Genomic DNA, 27,070 nt, shown 5'->3' with positions numbered 1-27,070 from the left:
TTTTTTCTTATTTTGTACAACCAGTGTTTATTTGTGAAATGCATCAGTGACATCACAGTCAAAGAAGCGTCCTGTATTTATTGAGCTTGCCTATATCGATTGAATGAAATAGGCTATGGGTAAGAAAGCCAATACCGAGCATCACTAACTCTAGGGTTTCAAGTATTTTAATGAATGTTTACTGAAAGGCTAAATGCAACAAAATATGTTTGGTTTTTCCAAAATTAACTAATTTAAAAGGTGTGGTTCTAACAGTTTTGTTTTTCTACTACAGGTTTCAAAAATGTACAGTAACCAAAAAGCGATTTCTGTAATTAACACGGGACACATATGTTTAACAGTAATGCAATTTCTAATTAGAAAATATGCAAAAAATACAGTTTTAGCAAGTACATTTATTTACGGTTTTTCAATGTCACCAAAAGTGCCTTTCATTGTTTTTAAGTTTATGGCCTCTTATTGTCACTTTAATGGTGGATTAATACCATTTTGACAAGGACTGTTTTAGCAACTAAATTGATTTACATTTTTTCAATGTAAAAAAAAAAAAAAAATCTGATTCAAAAAATCTGATCAGTTACATTGATAACACAAAGGAGGAGTGCGTAACATGCGAGATTTTGTATTGTTCATCCATTCATCCATGAGGGCAGTAATCTCAGTAGGGAAGTCCAGACTTCCCGGTCTCCAGCCATCTCTTCCAGTTCCAGTCGGGGGACATGGAGGTGTTTCTAGGCCAGCTGAGAGACATAATCCCTCCAGCGTGTCCTAGGTCTGCCCAGGGGCCTTCTCCCGGCTGGGCATGTCCGGAACACCTCACCAGACAGACGTCCAGAAGGCATCACGACTAGATGCCCGAGCCACCTCAACTGGCTCCTCTTGAAGTGAAGGAGCAGCGACTCACCTGTGAGCTCCTCCTGGTTGACCAAGCTTCTCCGCATCTCTTAGGGTGACTCCAGCCACCCTACGGAGGAAACTCATTTCAGCAGCTTGCATCCGCCATCTCGCTCTTTCGGTCACAACCCAAAGCTCATGACCATAGGTGAGGGTGGGAACATAGATCGACCGGTAAATTGATCTTTGCCTTCCAGATCAGCTCTCTCTCTCTCAACGAATGCATTACTACAGACGCTGCACTGATCCACCTGTCCATCTCATGCTCCAGCCTTCTCTCACTCGTGAAGAAGACCCTAAGGTACTTGAACTCCTCCACCTGGGGCAAGAACTCACTCCCAACCCAAAGGGTGCAATCCACTCTTTTCCGACTGAGAACCATGGCCTCAGATTTGGAGGTGCTGAGTTTCATCCTAGAAGCTTCACACTCAGCTGTGAACCCCAGTAAATGCTGAAGGTCACAGCCCGATGAGGCCATCACAACCACATCATCTGTGAATACCAGAGATCCTAAAGCCCGCAAACTGGACCCCCTCAACACCTTGGCTGCGCCTAGAAATTCTGTTCATAATGAACAGAATAGATGACAAAGGGCAGCCTTGGCGGAGACCAACGTTCGAAGCAGGCTCCTGCCTTGGAGGACCAAAGGACCAAATGACAAGTAGTGCCACAACCTTGAACTCCCGCAGCACCCCTCTCAGGACACAGTTGAATGCCTTTTCCTTTTCTTTTTTTTTTTTTTTTTTTGACGGTCATACCCTTCTCTCCAGCACTCTGCAATAGCCTTTCCAGGGAGGCTGAAGAGTGTGATCCCTGTGTGTGATTCCCCCCTATTCCCCTATCCCACATTGTTCACAGTATACTAATAACCTGCACAGGTACCTTAGAGCTGGACATCCATCTGTGCAGTTTGGAAGAAAATGACTAGCACTCTGTGCCAAAGTTGTATATAATAAAACAATTATTTGATATAATGTATTGTTTTGTACATTAATAATTTATTTTACACATGACTTTACATTATTTTGGTAATAAATGCCTTTTACCAACAATAGGCAGCCACTTGAGAGCGAAAAGCGCTGGCTCTTTTTAGGGAGCAGTCATATGAATCGTAATTCCCAGTATTCAATGACCTGGTCTTATTCTTCATTGTTCAATTACTTACAAATAATAGCCTGGCATGCATGCTAAAGCTGTTCAGTCAGTTTTGTAGCTCTGGGGTTTGACCGTGTTTATCTACTCCACGTTCATCTGTGTTTCTTCATGTAGGCTCCCTCTACAAAAGTCAAATAAAGTTTTACTGTAAGTCCGTGTAGCCTGTCAGTCATCCAGGTCTTTGTTTTCATGTCTTTGGGTCAAAGACAGTCCGCAAAGGATCAACGAGGCAACTATCAAGAAGTAATCAAATTGCCTTGATTTAACCATTGCGGAAATTAAGTTTTGGTTTTGTCAGATTTTTAACCATTAAAAAGCAAAACATCACAAGATTAGGTATACTTATGCTATATTTGGGGGCAAAATTATTTTGCTTCTGGCTGCTTTGCAAAGCACATGTAATCCTCACTAATCACCAGTTGATTGTAATTGTTCATCAGCGTGTTTCACATTTTTTGCCATTCAAATGACAATTTTTTTTCTCTCTTGCTGGCTGTGTTTATCTCTGGCAGCAGGTGGACGATGCGTCAATGGCAGCGGCATGCGAGCCGTCTACCAAGCACATCAATAGTCGTCGCTAATCCTTCGCTTCCCTGCGTCTAAATCCTTACTTGAGGCATCTGTAGGCTCCCAGCTAGACAATCCATCTGCACTAAGCTGTGAGACCATTGATCACTGATAAAAGCTTAGAGTTTAATCCTAAAAAAAACTTACCAAATTTTGGCTCCAGTATTGCACATTTGAGCTAAATAAAAAGGCTCCTGCTTTGAGAGCACATGTTTGAACTTTCCTTCTTTCTCGCAATAGTAACGCTCATGTTGGTTGGAATGTAAGTAAGGAATGAAGGAATGTAATGTAAGTTGGGAAAACAAACAAACCAGAGCCCAGTTAGTCTCAGACACTGTCACAATAATTCATTCTGACACATAATTCCCCTCAGTAGATAAAGAAATAGCCATCCAACCTTGTCAGCTCAAAGCAGCAGTGTGTTGGAAATTGTACAATGACTCACTAGAGGAACTGTGGCAAAAATGGCTCCACTCTCCATTTAATAATCTTAACGCAATAGAATGTTGAGAAGTGTAATATTTACTGGGCTCCAGCATACCTCCGTGACGCTATTGAGTCTAAGGAGCATAGAAAACGGATGGATGGATGGAGTTGTCCATGCAACAGTCTGCATATAGTATGCAATTCACTCTTTGATGCAAGAGAACATAAGAAATGTCTTCAAGGCCATCCTTTACAGTCTCACTGTAATTTTAATTGTAAAATTCCAAAATGTTTTTAACACTTATGAAAGACTTAAAAAAAAAAGTAAAAAAAAACCTCATAAAGTACATTAACTTTTGCACAGAATATGACATATACAGTATATTATATCTCCCATCTACAGTAAATACAGCAATACTAATTTAAGTTCATTCGGTGGAACATATAGTGATTAACTGGCAGCTCATTTTTGCTTTTTCTTCTGCTATTTTTGCAACAGGAGTTACATCACATGTAGCAGAGTGCCTTTATTACCACTCGATGTAATGGCCCAATGAAAAGCAATGAAAACCCAGACATTTTAATCATTTTCTAAAAAGAAACCCAGGACGGCCAGGCAAGGATGTGAAAACAGGACATGTCCTGGGAAAACAAAACATTTGGTCAACACAGGCACTCACACCAGTTATGTTTGTTGTCAGCTAACGATAATGGTTTGGCAAAGTTTTGCTATACATTGAATGCATAGTCTAAATTGTCGGTCGCTTTCCCTGAGGCTGCTTTGGTGTAAAGCCATGAACGCCATTCATTTTATTGGGGTCGAATGAAATTTTTACCAAGTTTCACTTCAAATTGTGAGAAACGTTGACATTTATTTGTTCAATCTGTTCTTTTAAACCACTATTAGCAACATCTGCTAGCAGGTGGTGGTGTTCTTATATATTTTGCTTGCAAAAAAGTGTAGTTTGGAGCATCTTTAAATAGTGTTCATTTTTTCCAAGTTGCATCTTATCTGACATGATAACATCATCATCCACACGCGATACTAGACAGGGTGTGTATTGCCTGTATATGCTTGCAGACGCTTAAAACCACACCTTTCACTGTAGTTTCATCAGGCAGTGCTGGCTGAGGTGTGTGGATCACACAGAGCATCTCAGGCCAAGCTGTTTGACTGAGCTGACCCCAAACCTCTGTCTGATCTAATCATTCCAGCCATCAGTGTGACATTTAAATACACCCAACACCTGACACTAGTGTTCCATTCTAGCACATATACTGTAAATATTATAGTATTTATGCTGAAAATGATGCTAAAAATATGTTAACTTTCATTTCAATCATAGAAACAATGTTTAAATGTTTGCAAGTATATGGGGAGTCCAAGTCAAATGTTTGGACTCAAATGTTTGGACACACAAGTTTTAAAATATCCCTTTCATTTCTCATCATGGGGATTATGGAGGAAATGGGCTGTCTTGGTGGAAGTTTGCACTCATATCATGTCTTATTTACCAATTATGAAGTGGTCCGAACAGTTACAATCTAATTTAGCTGTTCTATCGAGGCTTCCTTCTTCATGAAAACCAAACAACTACTGACGACTGCTGTTGTACATGTACATAATCCCTTTTTGTTTAGGTGATTTAGTTTTAACAACATCTTGTAAGCCTTCTAGGCCTCATCAGTGGTGTTGACAGTGAAAGAAATTGGTCTTGTCAAGTGTAAATCCATTCCCCAACACCGTCTGCTACTGGCACACTAAATGCCCATCAATTGCCCATCCCTAGCACACAATGATATCCATAAACCGGGGGCCAAACTTTTTCCACTGAGGGTCTTATACAGAACAAAATCACAGATGTGGGGGGCCACCTTGATACATTTGGTACATTAAAGATGCTAAAACCAATCCAGAGCAGGTCAATAAATGCTAAGCTATCAGAAACAAAACATCTTAGCTTTGTGATATACGTGACAAAGCAAATTAGTGTAATATGTATTAATTACAGGTGTGACAAGATCCCGGGTCATGAGATCTTGCGAGATGAGAACACGATGTTATGATATAATTTAGAGAAAAGCTGTTTCGCGAGAACAGGGCAGCCAGAACTATGAACTTTGGCATCGCTACTGTGAATGATAATACACGTAATCTAGAAGTGGATTGGAACCGCGCATTAAATGCTTTATGCACACTATAAACCTTGCAATCCAACCTAATTTGGTGTTCCCAGTGTCACTCGCATGTGACTTGTGTCTGTTTTTTCCATCAGAGTTCCACAGTTGTCAGCGTGTTAAAGGGATAGTTCGGATTTTTTAACATGAAGTTGTATGACATCCCCATCAACAGTGTGGTCCATTAACAGCAACTTGCCTCCCACTTGGTCTCCTAATTGCAGTTCTGGTCGGATTTTGGTGATGAAGAACGTAGTTCCGCTTAGTTGCTTGGAACATCTAAGTAAAGCGTTTGGCTTCTCCAAACAATGTGCATTCAAAAGTGTAATACATTTGTATCACCAAAAATGCCTTCTCAAAAAAATCAGACCTCACATAACGCTCGGCATTATACGTCACCCGCCGTATCCCTGCGCACTGTCGCCTGTGCATTCATGTGTATAAGATGAACGCACTCGTGGTAATGCCACTTTTCTTCCGTGATGGAGCGCCGCAGCCATCTTCTTTACGTATGTGTTCCACAGCAGAAGAAGATAAAAGTGTCCTCATCACATACATTTTTGAGATGTGAACATATTACTCTTTTGAATGCATATTGCTTTGAGAAGCCAAACGCTTTACTTAATTGGCCCCAGCAAGTGGAACTACGTTCTTCATCACCGAAATCCGACCACAACTGGACCTAGGAGACCAAGTGAGGGGTAAGTCGCTATTAATGGACGACAATGCTGATGGGGACGTCATACAACTTCATATCAAAAAATCCAAACTATCCCTTTAATGTCCAAGCAGAAGCTGCAGTAGTTCTACACTTGATTAAAGTGGATTAAGATTTGTCAGATCAAAATATGATCGCTGCATAAGACTTCAATCAAAACATGTGACACGAGCATTTATATAACTACTTCCTGGTACCTCTAAGCATAATGGGAACTGTAGTTCTTTTAGCGTAAATATAAAACTAATCTACAGTACTGCAATCTGCAATCTATTTTACATTTACTATTTTAGTATTAGCAGCTACAACTTGCTGTCATTAACATGTGTGGAAAAACTTTCAACAGATAAAAGCATCATTCTTAACATTTCAAAATATACCTGCATTGTTTTGTGTTTCAGTTAAATAAAAAAGTATGTTTGTTCAGTCCTATATTTTGTCATTGTAGTTTTCTTAAAAGTTAAAAAAAAAAAAAAATTGTCTCGTTCTCACGAACCCATTATCGTGAATCGTCTCATCTTGTGAGCTGAGTGTATCATGACACCCCTACTAATAATACATTTCATTACTATAATAATGAATTGTTTTTATTTTTAGAATATGCCGAGAGACAATACAAAATAGGCTGTGGGACAAAAATGGCTGCACTGCACCCCTGACATCCACCACTGTTAAACACTTAAACCACAACAGACACATTGGTGCAATATGTGTTGGCTTGCTCGTACATAAAAGATGACTTTGGCCAGCTCGTTGTCAGTCTTTCATTAGCTGCTCCGTTTTCACTAATTCACTCAACATTACTGTAGCCAAGCACTGTTCATCTCTGGGGTCAGAAAGAGTGCATAATCCAGTTACAGAGGAATTACTTCACAGTAACAGTCACATCATTGTAAATCAAAATCCAATCCAGCCATGTGGTGGATGTGAAGTTTGCTCCTAAGTTTACCTTTGAACTTCTGAGCCATTTCATCGGGAGCGGTACATGCATTTTAGACGTATTGAAAAAACAAAATGAAAGTCTCAGCGACACCAAACACTGGCAAACATTCTTTTGTCTCTCGACACATGGCCCAGTTTCAAACTTTGACAGTATTTACAAAGACTAGTAGTCTTGTAGTTGACAAATACACGGTATGCCTCACTATCAGGCCACCCAGAATCATTGAAAGGACTATGAAGACTTCATTGAGTTGATAAAATAGTTAAATCTAGATGATTCACATGATGAATCATCTTTTCCTTGCGTTTTAATTGATCTCGGTGGCGGCACGGCTCAGGTGGTCATCTCCCAACCTGAAGGTTGCGGGTTTGATTCTCCGTTCTCCCATAATTGTGTTGAAGTGTCCTTGGACAAGATACTGAACCCCCCAGTTGCTGCTGATGATGCTTCATCAGTAGGTAAATGGGATTACAACCAACTAGGCCCAGCCTACTAAGGCCTTTAGCTCACTAATGTCAATCATAGCTTTCACTATGCTAGCAGGTATCAGTTTTCTGTGACATGATCTGATTGTCGACAATATGCAGTAATCCCATGCAGTTAATTGGTTCCAGACCCGACCATGGTAAGTACATTTCTGCAAAGACATGGAATAACACCCATACACATTCAGAGAAAACATTACATTTAAAACATAAACAAAACTCATGCTCATGTGTGTCACAGTTAATGTGTTGTGTGTGGTGGACAGGAAATGATGTTAGGAGTTCAGAGTTAAGCTTTAGCTTGTCGTGGGTTACAGTAGCCCTTGTTATTATGATGATGATGATGATGATTATTATTATTATTGTGCCTGTTGTGACATAATTTAAACCAGCAATAAAAGCCTGTTGTCCTGGCAACCAAGTGTGGTGCTTGTTTAACCAAACAATTACTGACACCTAGTGACCAATGTAGAGTGCTACATTCACAATTGAAATTCATCTCTTATCGTCTTATATATGTATTTTAGTACATGTAGCCATTTGTATGCTTGAAGATGCTTCATTTACACAAAAAATAGATACAATTTGCTTAAATATGCATATGTTTTGACTAGGGATGCTCCGGCCACCAATCAGTATTGGCCAACTTCCGTGGAAAAGCATGTGATTGGCACATGTCGATAAATGCCTCTCAACGGCGATCCTGAAAGCAGATCATCGTAGTATCGCAGCCTGTAGCGATCCCTGTGTGCAGTGTAGTGTCTTGCTCTAATGTCCTAAGTAGTGTCCCCCTCGCCCTTTCCTTCACACTGCGCTGGCGTACGGCCCCAAACCAAAACAAACATGTCTGCCGTGTGGAACTTATATGTCATTTGTGAGAGTGATGTGAAGTTTGCATCCTGCAACACATGATAACAACAAAAGTATCTCATGGGAGGGAAGCATATTAAAGAGCTTTAATTTAATACAGCATTTGAAGAACAAACACTTGACGGAGTATAGTGAGTTTGGTGATCATCAGTCAAATGGCAGCTAACATAGCCAACACGCTGGACAACGCTCACCTGTATGTGTGTGACAGTCAGAAGGCTAAGCAAGTAACCTGAAAAATAATTGAATTCATCGGACTAGATGAGCAGCTTTTCTCAGCGGTGGAAGACACCTGGTTCCTATGGCTGCTGCTGTGCTACCTGGAGGTCCTGCTGGAGCTGCATCCGGCAATGTACTCTCAAATCCAAATTCTCCAGAAGGCGCCTCATCCAATGTAAGCTTCACGAGTCATACTGTATATGTTCTCTTGAAAAAGTAAGTCAAATATGTTTTAGTCTAAATTAAGATGATTTTATGGTTCCTTTTTCAGATCATATAGCCAATGGCAGGGGTGCAGCCAGGAATTCTGGGCCCCATGAAAAAATAAATCACGTTGCCCTCTGTCACGTTCCACGGGCTCTTTCTGGTTGCCCCTGTCTCCCGTGCCTTTTCTGTGTGTCTGTCCAGATCCTTAGTTTCTGGCTGGAGGCGGAGCTGCTGAACGCACCTGTAATTGAGTGCCTACGCCACTACTTAGGCTGACTACTGACAGCTGGAGAACGCCGGATTATTCCTTCGCTACACCACGTTCCAGCCGTGCGTGGCCCTCAGCCTCGTACTGTTTACAGTCTCTTGCTAGCGCTCAGCAGACTCTGCCTCCTACCGGCATTATTTGTGTTCTATTTTTTCATGGTGAACCTGTTTTGTCACCATCGCTTTACGTTGTGAATTCTGGAACAGAATAAATTCTGTGCTCACCTACCTGCCTCCAGCCTCTGCATTTGGGGTTCCCAGACCGGCACCTAACCGCACCGTGACAGCCCTCCCCTCTTTTAATTATTTAATAGCCTGACCGTTTTCCCCTATATGGCACCTCTGACCGATAGCACTCATTATAAATAAATGGAAAAATTTACAATTAATCCATGTGATCGTTATCGTCCGATTTCACACATGGATGATCGGTATCGAAACCGCCATCCTAAAGCATCCCTAGTACTGTGACATCAAGACTGCTCTTCAGCAGTTTTTAGTGCCTATGGAAATGTTCCAGTCTGAAGTGAGATGTTAACTAGATGGGTGAGTTATGGTAGCAACTCAGCGCAGACTTTAGAAATCGAGTGGGTAACTCATCAAGGCAGCACGTTGATGGACTGCAGATGATCTCTTTGACTGTTTTGTCAATGACAGATGTGAAATGTGTCAGCCCTCCGTGTCCAGCTGGCTGCAAAGTAGTTATGATGGCATTTTTATGCCTTGAACTTTGTCATGAAAGAATATTGCAAACTCATTGCACTCAGATGTACAATAATTCGTAAGGGCAGTGAAACTGGAGGGTTTGTTAATGTGTTAGACATTAATAAGACTCGTGCTCGTGTGTGTTAGTGTCAGTGTGTTCCCTAGGGCAGCCGAGTTACGTGCAGACAGGAAGTGAGTTTTAGCTTGGCGTGGCTTACGGTCACAACAGTAGCCCATGTTTTTATTAGCGATTTTTTTTTTTAGGTTATTGCGCCTGTTGTGAGGTAATTCTAACCTGCAATAAAAGCATGTGCTTGTGTGTCTCATTACAGTAACATTGCTGACATTTTGTGACCAATACACTAATACATGACGCATTCAAGGTCATTGAATGCGTCTTTTGAATGCCTTATATTTGTAGAGTTCAGTTAGCCATTTTTATGCATGAAAATCCTTAACTTCGGCAAAAATATATAAAATTTGCATAAATATGCATATTTTTGGACTAATAATAGGCTAAATTCAACCACAATCAGCATGATTTATTTATTAATAGATTTTTGAACATAGTGATATAATAGTGATAGAAGCGCCAAGTGGCAAGAGACGACTGTACTGTGTATTGAATATAATGCATACGAAAATCCAGGTGATGTCTGTTGGGACACATTGTTGCATTCCTTTCTTATTACAGGGTTTCTCAGCCTTCTCATACGCACATGAAAATAAAGCGGAACCGCAAAAGGTTGAACACAATATGTTCTGGGACGGGCCGCACGTTGGCCTAGTGGTTTGCATGTTGGTCTCACAGTCAGGCGATCGTTTGTTTCTCCGTTGGAACTTGGAACATCTCTGTGTTCAGTTTGCATGTGGGTTTTCTCAAGCTACTCTGGCTTCTGCTCACATTTCCACATTAATTGGAGACTTTTTAACGTCCACAGCTATGTGTGTGTGTGTGGATGTGATTGTGAATGGTTGTTGTTGTCTATACAGTATATTCCCTGCGAATGGCTGGCGACCAGTCCAGCGTGTATCCCAGTTTCGGCATATAGTATACATGTGACCCTAGTGAGGGCAAGAAGTATATAAAATGGATGTTCCGGGATGCCCGCCAATTTATTCAGACACTGAACCAAAAGAAAAGAATGAAAATAAGAGCAATAATCCGTTTTAGACTAAAGCTTTTTACCACAATAAGACTTTTAGTAATGGTAACAGCAATTTTACAGTAACATTTTTAGCTTCATTATTGTCACATGCATGTAAAAATAAGTTAAGCACTGTTAGTATTAAGATATAAAATCCATAAGACACTCCCCATATGCCCCTCATGCATCTCATCATCTTTAACATTATTCATTGTCACACAAGTCTAAAAAGAAGTTAAAGGTGCTGTCTGTCTTGGTTAGGTACTGCATCAAAAACTACATTCCACCCTCTTCCTCTTAGTGCTGCAAGCCACAGCCCACGCAACACAAAGGGACGCACATTAGCCATGTTTGTTATCAGCTAACAGTAGCGATTTGGCAAAGTTTAGCGACTAACATAAGCTAGCAATGTATATCATAACCACACTATGTGTCCAAATTGTTGGACTGCTTATGTGTATGTACACGGACAAAGCACAAGTACATGTTTATGAGACAGTGGTGAGTGAAAGTCATAAACTCCAATTATTTTATTTGGGTCAAATGATCATTTTTACCCATTTTAACTTGTTTTAAATTGTGACGACTATAGATATTCATTTGTTCAATCTGTTCTTTTAAACCACTATTGGTCGTGTTATTACATTAAAAAAAGTGCGGTGGGCCGCACCGTGGTCTAGTGGTTAGCACGTTGGCCAACACAGTAACAGTCTGGAGATCAGGAAGACCTGGGTTGGATTCTCCCCTGGGCATTTCTGTGTGGAGTATGCATGTTCTCCCCGTGCGTGCGTGGGTTTTCTCCCGGTACTCCGGTTTCCTCCCACATTCCAAAAACATGCATGTTAGGTTAATTGGTGACTCTAAATCAGGGGTCACCAACGTTTTTCCTTGTGAGAGCTGCTTTTACAAAATGAAAATGGCCAAGAGCTACTCATTTTTGTAACATTTATTTTCAGAGCTTATTTTAAACCCAAACAAAGCGAATATGCTTGTTTTACCAGAACATTAACAAATGCCTGCGGGCACCACGTTGGTGACCCCTGCCCTAAATTGTCCATAGGTATGAATGTGAGTGTGAATGGTTGTTTGTGCCCTGCGATTGACTAGCAACCAGTCCAAGATGTACCCCGCCTGTCGCCCGAAGTCAGCTGGGATAGGCTCCAGCATACCCCCGCGACCCTAAAGAGGAGAAGCGGTATAGAAAATGGATGGATGGACGGAAAAAAGTGTGGTCTGGGGCCGAAGATTGACAGCACCTAGGTGCACTGAGGTTACGTCCATTGAAACTGAGTTTTTGTGCAACTTAAGGGGCTTTCCCCCCTAAACATTTGATCAAATTCTCAATTGTTTGACCTGTGACCTTAAGAATATACATTTTGTATCATGTTTTCGAATGTAAGCTTAATCAGGATTTGCAGTAGTCCCAACACGGTATGATCAGTAGAACAAAATGCAAAGATCTGTGAGTAATATGGTTTGAAATAAATGTCTTACGAGGTGAAATAATGTGGGAAAAACCCGCACTTAGTTCACGATGCAAATGAAGCAAACAAACAGACAAACTGCTTAATGAAAACACAAGCTCCCTAATGGAGGTAGCTTGAGGCTAAAAAGCATTAAACATTCCTTTAAACTTTGGAGCCTGGAGTCTGTTTATGAGCCTCCAATGTTTATAAGGTCACACTATGATAAGATGAACTCGGTGCACAAACAACATTAATCCGATTTTGTCGATGCTGTGCCTTTGTTGGTTAGACATCAGATACTGTAGTTATTATTCTATTTCTCGCACCAAAATGGGCCACAAGCTCAAGCCGCTGTGTAATCCCTCCAACAATTGTGCATGTTGTTTCAAGTGCAGCACAAAAACAGCACAAAAATGAGGGCAGACAGAAGATGAGAGCTTGTGTGCTAAGCTCAGCAGAGAACTGATGAGAGAAATCAAGGGGGAGTCGTCTGCTGCTGGAGGGGCAGTTATGATGAGCCAGGCTTTGATTCTTCCATCACGGGCCAACACACACACAAACTTAAACATCCATAGACACACAAAACATTCTAAAGCGAATCACCTCTAGGAAGCCTCTTCCCACTCCCGCTTCTGTGTTTTTGTTCAGCACATTGCGGCGCTAATAGATATGATTAGTGGAGTCTAATGAGCTCTTCAGAGAGGAGAGTTCTGCGCGCTGCTACCCGCTTTGCAGCAACGGAACCGCAGGGTTCTGTTGCACTGAGCTTTGTGACTGACGGCACCATTTTTTTTCCCTCTTTCACTTCATCATATAAATCCTATGTGGCTCCAAAAGGAAAAAGGAAGTTGTTTGTAACCTGTGACCCAAGTGTGCTTTTAGCATGTGTGCATATCAGCAATGTGTGTGTGTTCATTGCCACTTGGATCTTTCTTCAGTCGTGTTGAAAAATGCTTGACTACCAGTCTGTCTTCATGAATACTGAACGGAGATGTTTAAAGCTCCCCAAAGACTCCATCTTTGCACACATCAGGTGGCAATCCCTTAAAATATGCAGAACATTCCCGTGTAAAGGCAATGAAGACTTCCTCATGAGACCAAAAAACTGCATTAAACCATAACATTCCTGTTTTCACGCCGAATGAAAACTGCCTATTATTTGGATATGTGCATGATTTAAGAGGTTAAAGACTGGGAATATCCCTCACTCCAATGATTTGCATTCATTTCACAGTTTGATTACATGGAATGGGCGGGTTGGTGGTTGAGTTGTAGATCAGTTTTTACCAAGAGGGAGCAGTGTTGCACAGCACTGGTACTTGCTTTTGCTCAGTGTGCATAAAAAAAAAACAATGCCTTTTTGTAATTTCATATTTCTGATTTTTGATACCTTTCATTTAGATTGTTGCTTTTTTGACAACAAATTCCTAAAATCCTAAAATCATTAGGTTTGATGATGCTCATGATTGTCTTCAACCATCTCTACTGTTCTTCACATCCATAAAATCAATGTGCCTGATGTTTCAATTGTGCTTAATTGTGCTCACAGCACACTCCGCACCAAGAGAAAAACTAAACAAGTACTGTAATTAGTTGTGGCAAAATTACATCAATAATGAGTTCTCACTGGCTGCAATCTTCCACAATGTGACTGTTGCTTTAAGGCAGGGGTGCCCAAAGTGCGGCCTGGAGGCCATTTGCGGCCCACGGTTGTGTTTTGCGGCACATTCTCAAAATATAATTAACAAGAAAACAAAAAAAAATCTGTAGTAAATCTGTAGAATAAAGTCAAAATATTGAGAGACAAAAGTTGAAATTTCATGAGAAAAAGACACAAATTAATGAGAATAATAATACGGTCTTTGTAATATTACAAGCAAAAATAATGTCATTTCAGGAGCATGAAGTTTAAATATTAAAGGACAATTATTTTTGACTATTATTACAAAAAACATAAACAACAAATAAAGTTGTAATTTTTGGAAAATTAGGTTGCAGAAAAAGTTAAAACGTTACAATAAAAAGTCAAAATATTATGGGAATAAAGTCATAATTACGAGAAGAAAATTGCATAGAAAACCTGTTCATGACTTTATAAATAATTTTTTTTATCATTATTAGAGCGGTATAGACATTAAAAAACACCCTTATAGTCACCTTTACACTCTTATTATTCTTTGTTTACACCACGTTGCTAATGTGTGGGCTACGGGATCACTGCATGGACACAAGAGACGGCTGCCATTTTGAACATAGCACGTTACCGAGCTAACCAGTTAGTCTCAAATTGATTTACTCTAAACTTAAGAAACAGTTAAGAAAGGACAAAGTAAGAAGCCAAAAACTAATCACTTCTTTTCACTATGTCATGTCGGACATGCCATGGCTGACTCCATGCCGTGTGAAGGTAATGTAGTATGACGTCATGTCTCATCAGTGTAACGTTACTGACACCTAGTGAACACAATACTTCATATAACTTGTCTTTCAATGTTTTTTGACTAATAATAGTTCATAGTCAACCATAAAATAGCGGTCATTTATTAATATAATTAATTTTTGAAAAAAGGGAGCAATGTTTGAATTGCAATGTAGCGAGAAACGACTGTAATAATAAGTTTTTTCACCTCCACTTACCTTATCACAGTTAATTGGTTCCAGGCCTGACCGTGATAAGTGAATTTCCGCAAAGTAGGACTCAGTATTAATAAATGTAATATTTTCGGAGTTAGAGCCTTGAAAACTTGTTTATGATTTTCTAAGTACAGGTTTTACCATTATGAGAGCCCTGTAGACATTAAATAACAGCCCTATAGTCACCTTTACACTGTGGGTTGATCGCATGGCATTAAAAAAAAAACATGGACGTCGGTCTATCATCCTTCCTCACTGATGTTTGTGTACACCATATTGGGCATCTCTTGCGCACAGGCTACGGGATCTCTGCAGAGACACAAGAGACATCCACCGCTTCAAGCATAGCAAGCTACTGAGCTAACTAGTAAGCCTCCAATTTATTTATTCTAAACTTAAAAAAGGGTTTGAAACAGAATGGGGAAGAATAACAAAGTAATAAGCAAAAAAGATTACCACTTCCACACAATTTTTTTACTCTGCATCCATGGCTGACTCCATGCAGTGCAAGTTAAGGCAATGTAACATAAGGTAATGTCTTATCAATGCAACATTACTGATGCATCGTGACCAGTATAGAATACTACATATAACTTGTCTGTCAATATTTTTTGACTAATAATAGGCTATTGGCAACCACGAAATAGCATCATTCCTTAATCAATTAATTTGCTGTCTTTTAGTGATTAGCGGTATTTTACATACAGTATATGCTTATTGGTGCATCTACAGGTAAAATAATACGGCAGCAAATGTAAGTTTTGACATTGTGACACTGCTTTTGGCTAATCACTCTCAATATTTAGACCTATTTCCGGTAGATTTCATGTGCACCGTGAACCATTGCCATGAAATACATTCCCTTTTTTTCTTGACTCCAACCTGAATCTACGGCATCTTATCCTATTAGGCTTGCAGCATGCATTCTTTCTAGCATTTTTCATCTGTAGTGATCTTATTTCCCCTGGCAGCCGCAGTCCTCTCTAGTGAAGATAAAGGCCTGACAAGCAGGGTGCTGCTGTGACTTTTTCTCATCTCCCTTTCTCTCGTTGCTCTTTCTGCTCAGTAGGAGGACATGTAAAGCATTTTGACAATTCATATGTTGCTAAGACGCATAGGAGAAAAAGAAGAAATCAGACACAGCAATGTTTCCATCCTACCTCCATACCTCAGCTTCACTTACATCACTTTATCTGAAGGTGAGCTTTAGGTGAACTAAAAGGAAGATACAGAATTGTAAAGCGTCTAAAAATCTCTCGGAAATATTCCCCAATTGTTATGCACGAAAGAAGTCATGAAAATGATAACACTTGAACAGATTATCTCAATCATGATTCATCTTTACTGGAATAAAATACTTTAAAACTAGCGTCATGGAACGAACGCTATCTTTTTATGGTTATAACTGGAAATGTCACAAAATGTGATGTCTGAATAATTCCCAGATGGAATAATAATATTAATACCCATACACAGACACACACTGTTTTTTATATACATACATTATCCAACATACACACTTATAATTTCAGTGGCCAGACACCCTTGCAAAAAATGGCAAAAGGTGACATTAAGCTGCATGCTATGAATGTGAAAATTTTGCGCCATCTTGTGGACAAATATAAAAAATACACATTGGCACTCTATCCATTCAGGGTAAATGGAAAGTCAGCAGTCCAAATGAAAATCTTAACACAAAGGACTGCATTTGAATGAAGTACTTCCGGGCCTAGCTGTATCATGCACAAGCAGATTTTTCAAATTAATTCTAAATGCAAAATATCGACTTTAATTTCATTGTGGTTGCTACACACCTTTTTCTGTGCTTCATTTAACTGCTTTTATCAGTCAGTTTTTTGAATGTGTGAAGCTTACAAACTGTTCCGCTGCAGTTTTTCAGTTCAAATGTGTAATGAGTAGTAGTAGTAGTAGTAGTACTAGTAGTATTGGCTACCATGAAATCTATACATGGCATTAAATATGCGGGGTGACGTTTATGTTTGACCAAAATCAGCTGGTGTAGTGCAGTTTTCCATTTCAAATATTTGCGTGTGCATTGCTCTCCCACTAGATGGCGGTATGCAAAAGCAACTTGAAATGCCAATGCTGTATCTTCCCACGTAATTGTGTTGCCTTTCACCTGTCAGTCATTTAATCATAAGTTTGAAAGGTCTCCCCAGTAAGTGTTTAGTACTGTCCACAGTTGCCGAAGTCAGTCACACATTCGAACATATGACGGCTGCTCAGCACGAGGAGACACAGTCTTCCTCTCTAGCCCCCTCATTCTCGTCTTATCTCCGCCGCCAAAGCTTGTTTGCTTGCAAATGTCAAGCACGGTGAAAGGAATTTTGGTTATGTAACATATAAATCTATGCTCCCTTGCCTTTGTTTGTTTTTTTTCTTCTTCAGCGTGGGATTTTGTGTGGGGGCAAAATGCTGTATGATTGCAGAGACCCCCTCCCCACCTCACCCTCCTCTCTCAAATTCCCTGCCGAGATGCATTCTACGCTGTGCATATTTTGGTTGTATTTCTTTGTATTTCTTCTTTATTTAGCAGTGTGTCAAAACAAGAGATGGGATTGATTAATGTTTACACGAGATGACCTCTGGACAACAAAATGGTAAATTTGGAGGTTGAGCCAAGTTGAAAAGCTGAAAACATGGCGAATGAGTCATAAAGGGTTAGTACTGTGGCTTATGGAAAATACAAAAGATAGATATGCACATAATTATGGAAATTACTTTTTCTCCTGCCACCATTTGGGTGACCTCGGAAATATTTGCACTGACCTCACTACGACTAAAGAGGGATTAATGGTAAATGGAAGAGGGCTGAGGAAGTGTGTGTGTGCGTGTGTGTCTGTTTAATGGAGAAAATACACGAGGGCCGGCTAGTTTTCACTGTAGGAAGCATGCAGGGAAGGAAGCCTGAAAGGAGGTGTTTTCTTGGGACACATGAGGGCAAGAACATGGGAACAAAAACAGGATGGAACATTCTGGATGTAAAAAGGGTGTTGACAAAAGAGAGAGTTGGTGACAGTAGTCTTCCACTTTGATACTGTACTGCATGTTGTTCCTGACCAGTGAGAAATGTGGACAAAAGTATTGGGACTCTGGGCCATTGTACCAACAGAGTGAAAATGGATGAAAATATGGAGTTCAGAAGACACTGATGTTGTAGCAAAGGTGTTTGGTGGGGTTTAGGTCAAGTTATTTCACACAAAACTCATCTAAGCATGACTTTGTTGAAACTTGTACCTATTTTGCTATTAGAAAGAAAAAAATATATATTTTATTGCAGCACTATGCAATATTGTTTATCCTTCCATCCATTTTCTATGCCGTTTGTCCTCACTAGGGTTGTGGGGGTATGCTGGAGCCTATCCCAGCTGACTCTGGCCGAGAGGTGGGGTACACCCTGGACTGGTCGCCAGCCAATCGCAGGGCACATATAGACAAACAATCATTCACACTCACATTCATACCTATGGACAATTTAGAGTCACCAGTTAACCTAACATGCGTGTTTTTGGAATGTGGGAGGAAACCAGAGTACCTGGCGAAAACCCATGCACGGGGAGAACATGCCCAACGGAGTTCAAACCCAGCTTTTCCCGATCTCCTGACTGTGTGGCCAACATGCTAACCACTAGGCCACCGTGGGGCCCGCCATATTGTTTAACATAATAAAAATCAAACTATCTTTTATTTCCTTTATTAGACCTTGAATGCTTGCAAAAGCTTGAACTTTTTCTCTTAAGATCATCTCTGCACTCTCTAGCATCTCTAGCACCTTTTAGTATCATCATACTACTTTTTTGTCATAACTGCCTGTTTGAGACTTGTGTTTCTGTCTCCTTCTAGCTGTACAGTCTCTAAACAGCCTCAACGATCAGATTGCTAGCTTCATGGTGACCGGACCCAAGTCACTGGAGAAGGAGGATCATGCATATCTTCCCCCTGAGAAGGAGACGCTGCAAAAATCTATGACCCTGATGAGACACCTTCTTGTGGATGCTCAGGTATGCAAGCTTGTGTGATCGTCAAATACTGAAAGTACAGTAGACGCCCCTACAACGTAAATAATCCGTTCCGAGGACCTTTATGTTATAGGGTTTTTATGTTATACGAAGCGTAAATTACATGTAAATAGCCTAATCCATTCCAAGATCTTTCCAAACTCACCCCTTTGGTCCTTCATAATATTCAAAGTCCACCAAATATGGTGGGAAAATATAAGAAAATGTTAGCATAAACATAGTAGAGTAACATTCCAATATAAGATAAGGTAATAAATAAGATTACTGTCAATGAATAAAACTGAAAAACAAAAACAATCTTACCGTTCACGAGATGTCTTGATCAGGAGCGCAAGTGGAGGCAGGAAGGAGGAGGAGGACTATCCTGAGTCAAAACGCGACTCAAAGAGTCTAAGAGTCAGCTGGTCTCACAGACAAACGCACACGCACTACACGATAATGCTGTGTGCAAAATTTTCATTTGCAACTTAACTTAATAGTTTAAGTTAGTTTAAGGGTGACTACGAAGAGGAAGGAGGTTGAAGGGAGCAGCCTGTCTCTCACACAAACTCACGTATGCGCTGTATAAGTCAGCCAATGAGATGAGCGCGTAAGCAGTGCCCCGAAAATCAGCCAATGAGAGCGTGAAGCGTCAGAAGGCGTCACCAAGGGTACACTGTTAGTCTGTTAATAAAGTTGATTGAAAAAGAAAAAAAAAACTTGCACCGACTTGACGCTTTATGTTATATGGAATTTCTTACATAATACGATGCAAAAACTTTACATACATTTTTTACGTTCAGTGGAATTTACATAAAACGAGGTTTACGTTATACGAGGTACTGCTGTATCTCCAAACTAGCGCTGCAACTAACGAGTATTTTAATAACTGATTAATTGGTCGATTTTTAAAAAATGAATTGATGAATCTGATTTTTTTTTTAAACGCTCTTTTAACTTCTGCCTCTTTATTCAGAAATAGAAGATTTGCTCTGACAGAGCAACAAAGTTCACCACCAACAGGTGAATATTCTGTTAAAATTATGTTAAATAATAAAAAATGTAAATGTTTGTCAAATAGCCAGTCAGTAAAACAATAAATATACACAAAAATACAATCATGATCATTTTCTTAGTCGATTAATCTGAAGCTTGTTGTTTCAGTTAATTGAGTATTTGGTTAGGCCATGGATGGACCAAATTAATAGGACCAAATTAAAATGAAGTAAACACTTACAGTTAATGGTTGGGTCCACAACACATCAGAAACGAGGCAAAACTGGCCATCACTGTTTTCCAAAGTCAAAGCTGATATGTGTGAATACGTTGTTTTAGCTAAAACACAAAGATAATAGGTCTGCTTTCATGGATGACTATGGAAATTAAAAAATATTCACATCTGAGAGGCTGAAATCAGAGGATATTTACATATATGAATAAAAAAATGATTACACAATTACCAAAATAGTTGTCGATTAATTGGGTAGTCAATTAACCATCGATTAATTGATTAATTGTTGCAGCACTACTCCTAACCAAATATAACTTAAAGGGATAGTTCGGATTTTTTGACATGAAGTTGTATGACATCCCCATCAGCAGTGTAGTCCATTAACAGAGACTTACCTCCCACTTGGTCTCCTAAGTCCAGTTCTGGTCGGATTTCGGTGATGAGGAACGTACTTCCGCTTAGTTGCTAGGGCCATTTAAGTAAAGAGTTTGGCTTCTCAAAACAATATGCGTTCAAAAGAGTAATACATTTGCATCACAAAAATGCCTCCTCAAAAAAATCTGACCTCACAAAATTATATTTGTATTTGTATTTGTCTCCCGCCGTATTTCTGCTCACTGTCGCATGTGCATTCATGTGTATGTGATGAAGACACACATCTTTTACTCTTACTCGTACATCTTTCTGCTACTTTTTCTATAATCCTGCTAACTAACAAACAGTGAACAAAACATGGTGCCCTTTGCAGATCTAAAAACACTTTTAACAACATTCCGCAGGCAAAAAAAACTTACATTAATGCAGACTGATAAGCGTTCAGTGAGTTGAAAAAAACCTCCAAAACATTTTGGTAGTGTCGTGCTTCTCATAGCTGACTTATTTGCACAATGTGGGCACAATCTAGGACTGATAAGACAATTTAATGTTGGAGACAAATCCCAAAAGTCCAAGCCCACAACAAGAACATGTAATGCAACTTGGACAATTGTGTAAATTGTGATGACGATAGGATGATGTTTGTAAGCAGTTTCCTGCTTGTTTGCTAATAGAAATACAAATATAGCAGAATAGGAGCAACAAGGTTATGTTTCCTCTATGTGAATCCATTGATGCAGTCATCTTCTCAGTTCAATAGCCGACCTGCTGTGAATTGAACAATGTTTCCATTGCTTACTTGGGTTCCTTTGGTTCTTCCTTTAGTCCTGTTAGTCGAATAACAGGACTAAAGTCCTGTTAGCCATGAGTCGAATGATGACTCACATGTCCTCAAAAATAAGTTTTCTTTAGATAAATCATCCAGTAAAGCTCTCAGGACAATTTGGAGGGGGTCGATATTGCTGATGTGGCTACCTCTATTAATATGTCAAATCAGGACCAAGGGTACATGACATTATTGACACCCTTCCCTCATTGTTGATAATTTTGTGTAATTTGTGTGTGGGAAGAGGATGAAGAGGCTGAAATGACAGGCTAATCTGGTGAGGGTGGAGGAGGCCACCAGCTGAAGAGGCATAGTCAAGAGTGTGATAGAGCTTTCAATTCAAAATTATTTAAATGAGCTTGATTAGTTGTTGCACACTCTAGTAGTTCAACATCTGTAACAAATGTTGAACTGAGTTATTTTGTATTTCAGTGTACAATGAAATAACCTACTGGTTGAATGTCTTGTTGCACTTATTTTGCATCAACATTCATGGAAAAAAAGGTATTGGTAATTAGAGGGCACCATATCAGTATTAGTTTATTTCTTATTTCATACTGTTCATATATGCATCCAAAGGTGTTTCATACTGCTTGATCTAATGAATGACCTAAGGGCTTACTTGGAACCAGTCATAAAGGGAGCCATGCCGTATCTCAGTGGTTCCCAAACTTTTCACAGTGGTGTACCCCTTCAAACATCTGACTGGAAGTCATGTACCCCCTACACCTGCACACTTAAAAATCATAAACCACACAATGAAACATTTTTGATATGTTGCTAAATATATTATATATTATATATCAGACATTAAATTAAAAAATCATGTTTCAACTACATACATAAGCTACTAACACAGAGGGTTTTTAGAGAGGTATGATATCTCCTCTCAGTTTTGTCTTCTGTTTGGTGAATGCATTTGTATGTGTATTTAAAGGGATAGTTCGGATTTTTTGACATGAAGTTGTACGACATCCCCATCAGCATCAGCATTGTTACGCATATTGTTATTAGAAGCCAAACTCTTTACTTAATTGTCCCCAGCAACTAGGTGGAACTACGTTCTTCATCATGAAATCTGACCAGAACTGGACTTAGGAGGCCAAGTGGGGAGTAAGTCTCTGTTATTGGGGATGTCATACAACTTCATGTCAAAACATCCAAACTATCCCTCTAAGTGGTGACAAGCTGCGTTAAGATGTGGTGAACTGTGATCTTTATGCTGTTTTGCTGTGCTTTGTGTGCAACAACATGGTACGTAATAATTAGAATTATGAAAACAAAGGCACGTAATGTACAGAAATCAATAAGGAAATGAATTAAATATGAGGCTTATTACTGAACCAAATGGACATATGAGCACATATAGGATGAGATTATGCACCAAGCAAAAATGCACAGCAGCACAGAGCTAGCATTATTAAAGCTCACCTCTCTGCATTTACGCACAGCATTAACATTTGTGAACAAGGACAACGGGAAAGGAAGAAATACACGTCTGTCTGTGCAGTGTCGCAGACACTCATACACATAAGTCTCAATCTGCATCACACAAGAGGTGTTCAAGGACCGCCGAACAAAGCGGCTGCACCGCCTGAAGAAGATTTTTCGTGAAAGCATAAATTTACTTACACATGAAAAATTGGGGGCTTTCTAGCATAGTCAGTGCATCCAGTCAACAAACAAATGACTCATACAGCTCAGAAAACACACTAATTAGTCACAGCACCACGTAAGAAGACCAGCTTTCATTTAGCATACAATATCAAAGATTAAACATTTTACTACACAATGTCATCATCAAACTTACTTATTTGTTCATCTAACGCACACAGAACAATGAACAACTTCATGCTGCTGGCTGCGTGGCTGTTCACATTAGGCATTAAAGTGCATTATGTGAATTTCAGTGTTCGGTGCTAACGTACTCAAGCTGTTTTTAATTTTTATTCACCTACGTAAGTACATAAGGCTATATAAGTATGTGTTCACATGAATATCATAAGCTAATAAATCATAAATGTCAATGTTTATACTATAAAACTCATATATTTATACTACAAGAAAGGTTCCTTCAAAAGGTTCCTTCTTGTTGCATTCCCCACATTCTCTTTTAAAAACGTGAATCCAGTGAAGGAATTTACATGCATCGGTTTCCTGAAATTCCAAATGAATTAGCCTTCCTTTATCTTTACGTATTGTTACAGAAAATTCTATTTTGCATAAATCTGTAAGATCCGCATTCTGGCAGGTACAAGAGCCACACTTGAACAACAACGACACAGTTTTTTTTTCTCTTTAGATTTCTCTGCATGCACCTGGTAAAAAAAAGCCATCACACACTCACCAGGAAAAGGGGGCCCTTCTTACTAACCAGTTTTGAAGAAGACATAATTGGCTGTGTGGTTGGAGCAAAGCAACACAAATGTTTGATGTGGGGCGATGCTGTTTGGCCATTTCTCTTCAAATAATACCTGCTGGTAGGCTACCTACCCATGGCTTGTTTCCTGCAGCAGTCTGTTTACATTGTCTGTTATTCTGTCACAGTAGAACACCAGCATGCCGGCAGCCTGCCAGCTACTGCCAATCAAAACCAAGAGGACCAAGAGAAACACCTTGCTCCAAAAATACTATTATAAATCTTGTTGACATTTATGTTGAGGGATCATAAGGATCATTAAGACTATATTATGCATCTGCATAATCACAACACACATCTCATGGAAGTGCCCTATTAATATTTCAATGCATCTGACTCACTTTCTCATGCATTGGCCAAATGTGCTGGACCTGTGCCAGGGTCATGGAAGAGTGCATCCTGCTTGCAGTCTCAATGGGACTAAGCTGGGTGGGATGTTGCAGAGGGGATTGAGTATGTGATGGGTCTTGCTGGGTCAATCTGTCCCTCTCTGAATGGGCTGGCCTCAGCTGGCCTGGCCTTCCAGAGCGTGCTTTCTGTCCATGCATTATGCATCGACTTGGTCTCGTCTGCCCTCTCCGCTGTCCTCTGACTCCTGCAGACCACTGTAATACACGGATGAAACCTTGCCACTCTATGCAATTTGTCTGATTTGTGGAGCTCCAATAACTTTTCCCACTAAGTCATAGACAACAGACACAGTGATTTAAAACCACACCTTTTCCCTGTGTCCAGTAAGATCATGATATTAACCATGATTGGCTTATATGGTTATATGTCAAACTCAGTGCTAATAATCCTATCAATAATCCTATCAATGTCATTCATTGGCTTGGACAAGAAAAGCATCAAACGTTGGCTTTGGATATCAGAGTTGCGTCCCTTTTCCTTTAATGGGTCCTTGAAAGGGCAAGGAACTATATTTTGTGACTTCAACCTCAAAATGACTGGCACACGCCTCATTATAGGGCAGTAGAACCATGTGATTTGTCACAGCGGAGAAATTTAATGAAAATGTTATACAGTGGAACATTGGTTTTCGTCAAACTGAATACATTTTCCCCATCCATCCATTTTCCAGGGTCACGGGTGGTGGCTGACTTCAGGCGAGAGGCGGGGTACACCCTAGACTGGTCACCAGCCAATTGCAGGGCACACTCACACTTAAAGATGTGAACCCAGATCTCCTGACTGTGTGGCGGACATGATAACCACTAGGCCACCGTGCTTTTTTCCCATAACAAAAAATGGAAATCTAATTCATCCTTTCTGGACACCCAAAAATATTATTAAAAAATACATTTAACAGAGAATACTTATAATTTTAAATGCATAAAACAAACAGAATACATATAAATTACATATAGATAATAAATGAAATGAATAAATGAACATTTAACATAATTTTTACCTTTATTGAGGACTTACTGGTGAACATGGTGATGAGTGGAGGGACAAGGGGAGGGATGGTAGAGCCACGCAGACAATGTTTCACTTTTGTCTGTTGCAAACTTAATTTTAACGAGTTGACGGTTGGAGCAGTATACTTGCTCACTTGAACTTTATTGTAAATTTCAGCAGCAGGAACAATCATCATTACACAAACTGGCCCGGCTCACTACTGAAATCTGAAACCGCGACATCACTTCCTGTCCTACACACGTCCGGAACACATTTATTGCAACACACACAAGCGCAAGTCTTATGTATGTCTTAAATGGCTTATTTTTTCTGATTATACTGTCTGTCTACTGTATTGGGTAATATGAGTGTAAAGCTGACTGTAGGGGTGTTATTTCATGTCTACAGGGCTCTAATAATGTTAAAAAACATTTTTTTTAAAAGTCATAAACAGGTCTTTTTATGCTATAACTACAAAAATAGGTTTAAATATTTATAAATTGGTTTATAAATAAGGAATCCTACTTTGTGGAAATTCACTTATCCGGGCTGGAACTAATTGACTGCGATAAATGAAGGATTCCTGTGTAACAGACGCTACCTTCGTACTTTGCTATGAGTTCCTTCTTGAGTCCAATAGTCTTTCTCACCTTCTTTATCAAAGTTGTGGCACTTACGCCTTTTTGCAGCTGTAATTAACAAAAAAGGCACAGATTCTACAACCCTTGGAAATATGCAGTTACAGCATATGCCTCACAAGAGCACACTACACTATGCTTATTAGGAGGAAGGAGACAGATATGAGTTGTTCATTGTTCTGTGTTCTGAACAAATAAACCACACACACACACATATACAATAAAGATTATTGTTTAATGATCTGTGTGAAGTTTGCGATTCATGCAAACATCCAGTGATGGCAAACAGGGTAATAATCTGTCAGCCTTGTTCACTGTAGTTTTCTCAAAAGCACCACGTTCTGTACTAGGAGCAATGGGCCTCATTCATGAACATCTTCTTAAAAGTCTTCTTAAGAACTGTACTTAAGAAGGCGCGGGTTGGAAACTGCGCCACATTCACGACACGTTCTTAAGTAGGGATAATCGTTCGCACCGGTGTTCTTAGGTTGATGAATGCCAACTGCGATGCACGTGCATGTGAGCCCTAATTTGCATAGGCCACCACCTATTATTTCCTATATAAGGTAAAAAATGTGCCGTGCGCAACAGGCAGCTGGAGGCGGAGATGGCAACGCGCAAGGGGAAAGACTGAGGAGCAGCTGGACAACAAACGAAAGAAAAACTTCAATTCTACTGAAATAGAGGTGCTTTTACAAGGAGTGAGCGAACACAAGACCACCTTATTTTCACGTGTATCCACCGGTCATCAGGCCATCCAAAAAGAGTCGGCATGGAGCACCATTGCAGGAAACATAAATGCCGTTTCCACGGAGAAACGCACCACCGCAGAGGTTAAAAAGAACTGTTTTGACTTGAAAAATAGACAAAAAAAAAAAAGATTGGACTGCACCGGAGGGATCTGGAGGAAACGGGAGGTGGGCCATCAATCAAAAACCAAACCATTTCGGAAACTCTAGAAAATATTTACACAATCATGATAGAAAAATAAAGTCAAAATACATCGTTTGTGTGTGACAATTTATTTTTTCTGTGGTTACATTTGATTAGACGCTGCCTAATTAATACAGCAGCCCCGTGCTCTGGCTCAAGACGTGGCTGGGGGCGCATGTCGTTATCTGGGGGTGCTACGTGTGCAATAGGCACACCACGTTTCATTGCGATGTTATTCTGATGATCCTGCACACCTGCAAGAACAGAGAGGGAAGCCTGAAGCCTGAAGCGGGACATCAAATATTCGTCGCTTTCAGCAAATAAATCTACATGGTCCCTTTACATT

At 39.9% G+C, this 27,070-nt stretch overlaps 1 protein-coding gene across 2 annotated transcripts in view; it reads left to right on the top strand.

Moving 5' to 3' along the window:
- The window catches only part of LOC129190005 (kazrin-like), a 209,756-nt gene that overhangs the window by 19,958 nt on the left and 162,728 nt on the right, over window positions 1-27,070 (top strand). For both annotated transcript variants that reach the window (XM_054792302.1, XM_054792293.1), the window contains exon 2: window positions 18,747-18,904. In XM_054792302.1, the coding sequence (XP_054648277.1) occupies window positions 18,747-18,904 (158 nt within the window). The remainder of the gene's footprint in view (window positions 1-18,746; window positions 18,905-27,070) is intronic.

Source organism: Dunckerocampus dactyliophorus, chromosome 1, assembly GCF_027744805.1.
Source record: "Dunckerocampus dactyliophorus isolate RoL2022-P2 chromosome 1, RoL_Ddac_1.1, whole genome shotgun sequence".
Lineage (NCBI taxonomy): Eukaryota > Metazoa > Chordata > Actinopteri > Syngnathiformes > Syngnathidae > Dunckerocampus > Dunckerocampus dactyliophorus.
Note: the sequence above shows the minus strand (reverse complement) of the source record. Positions and strands in the feature narration are given on the sequence as shown.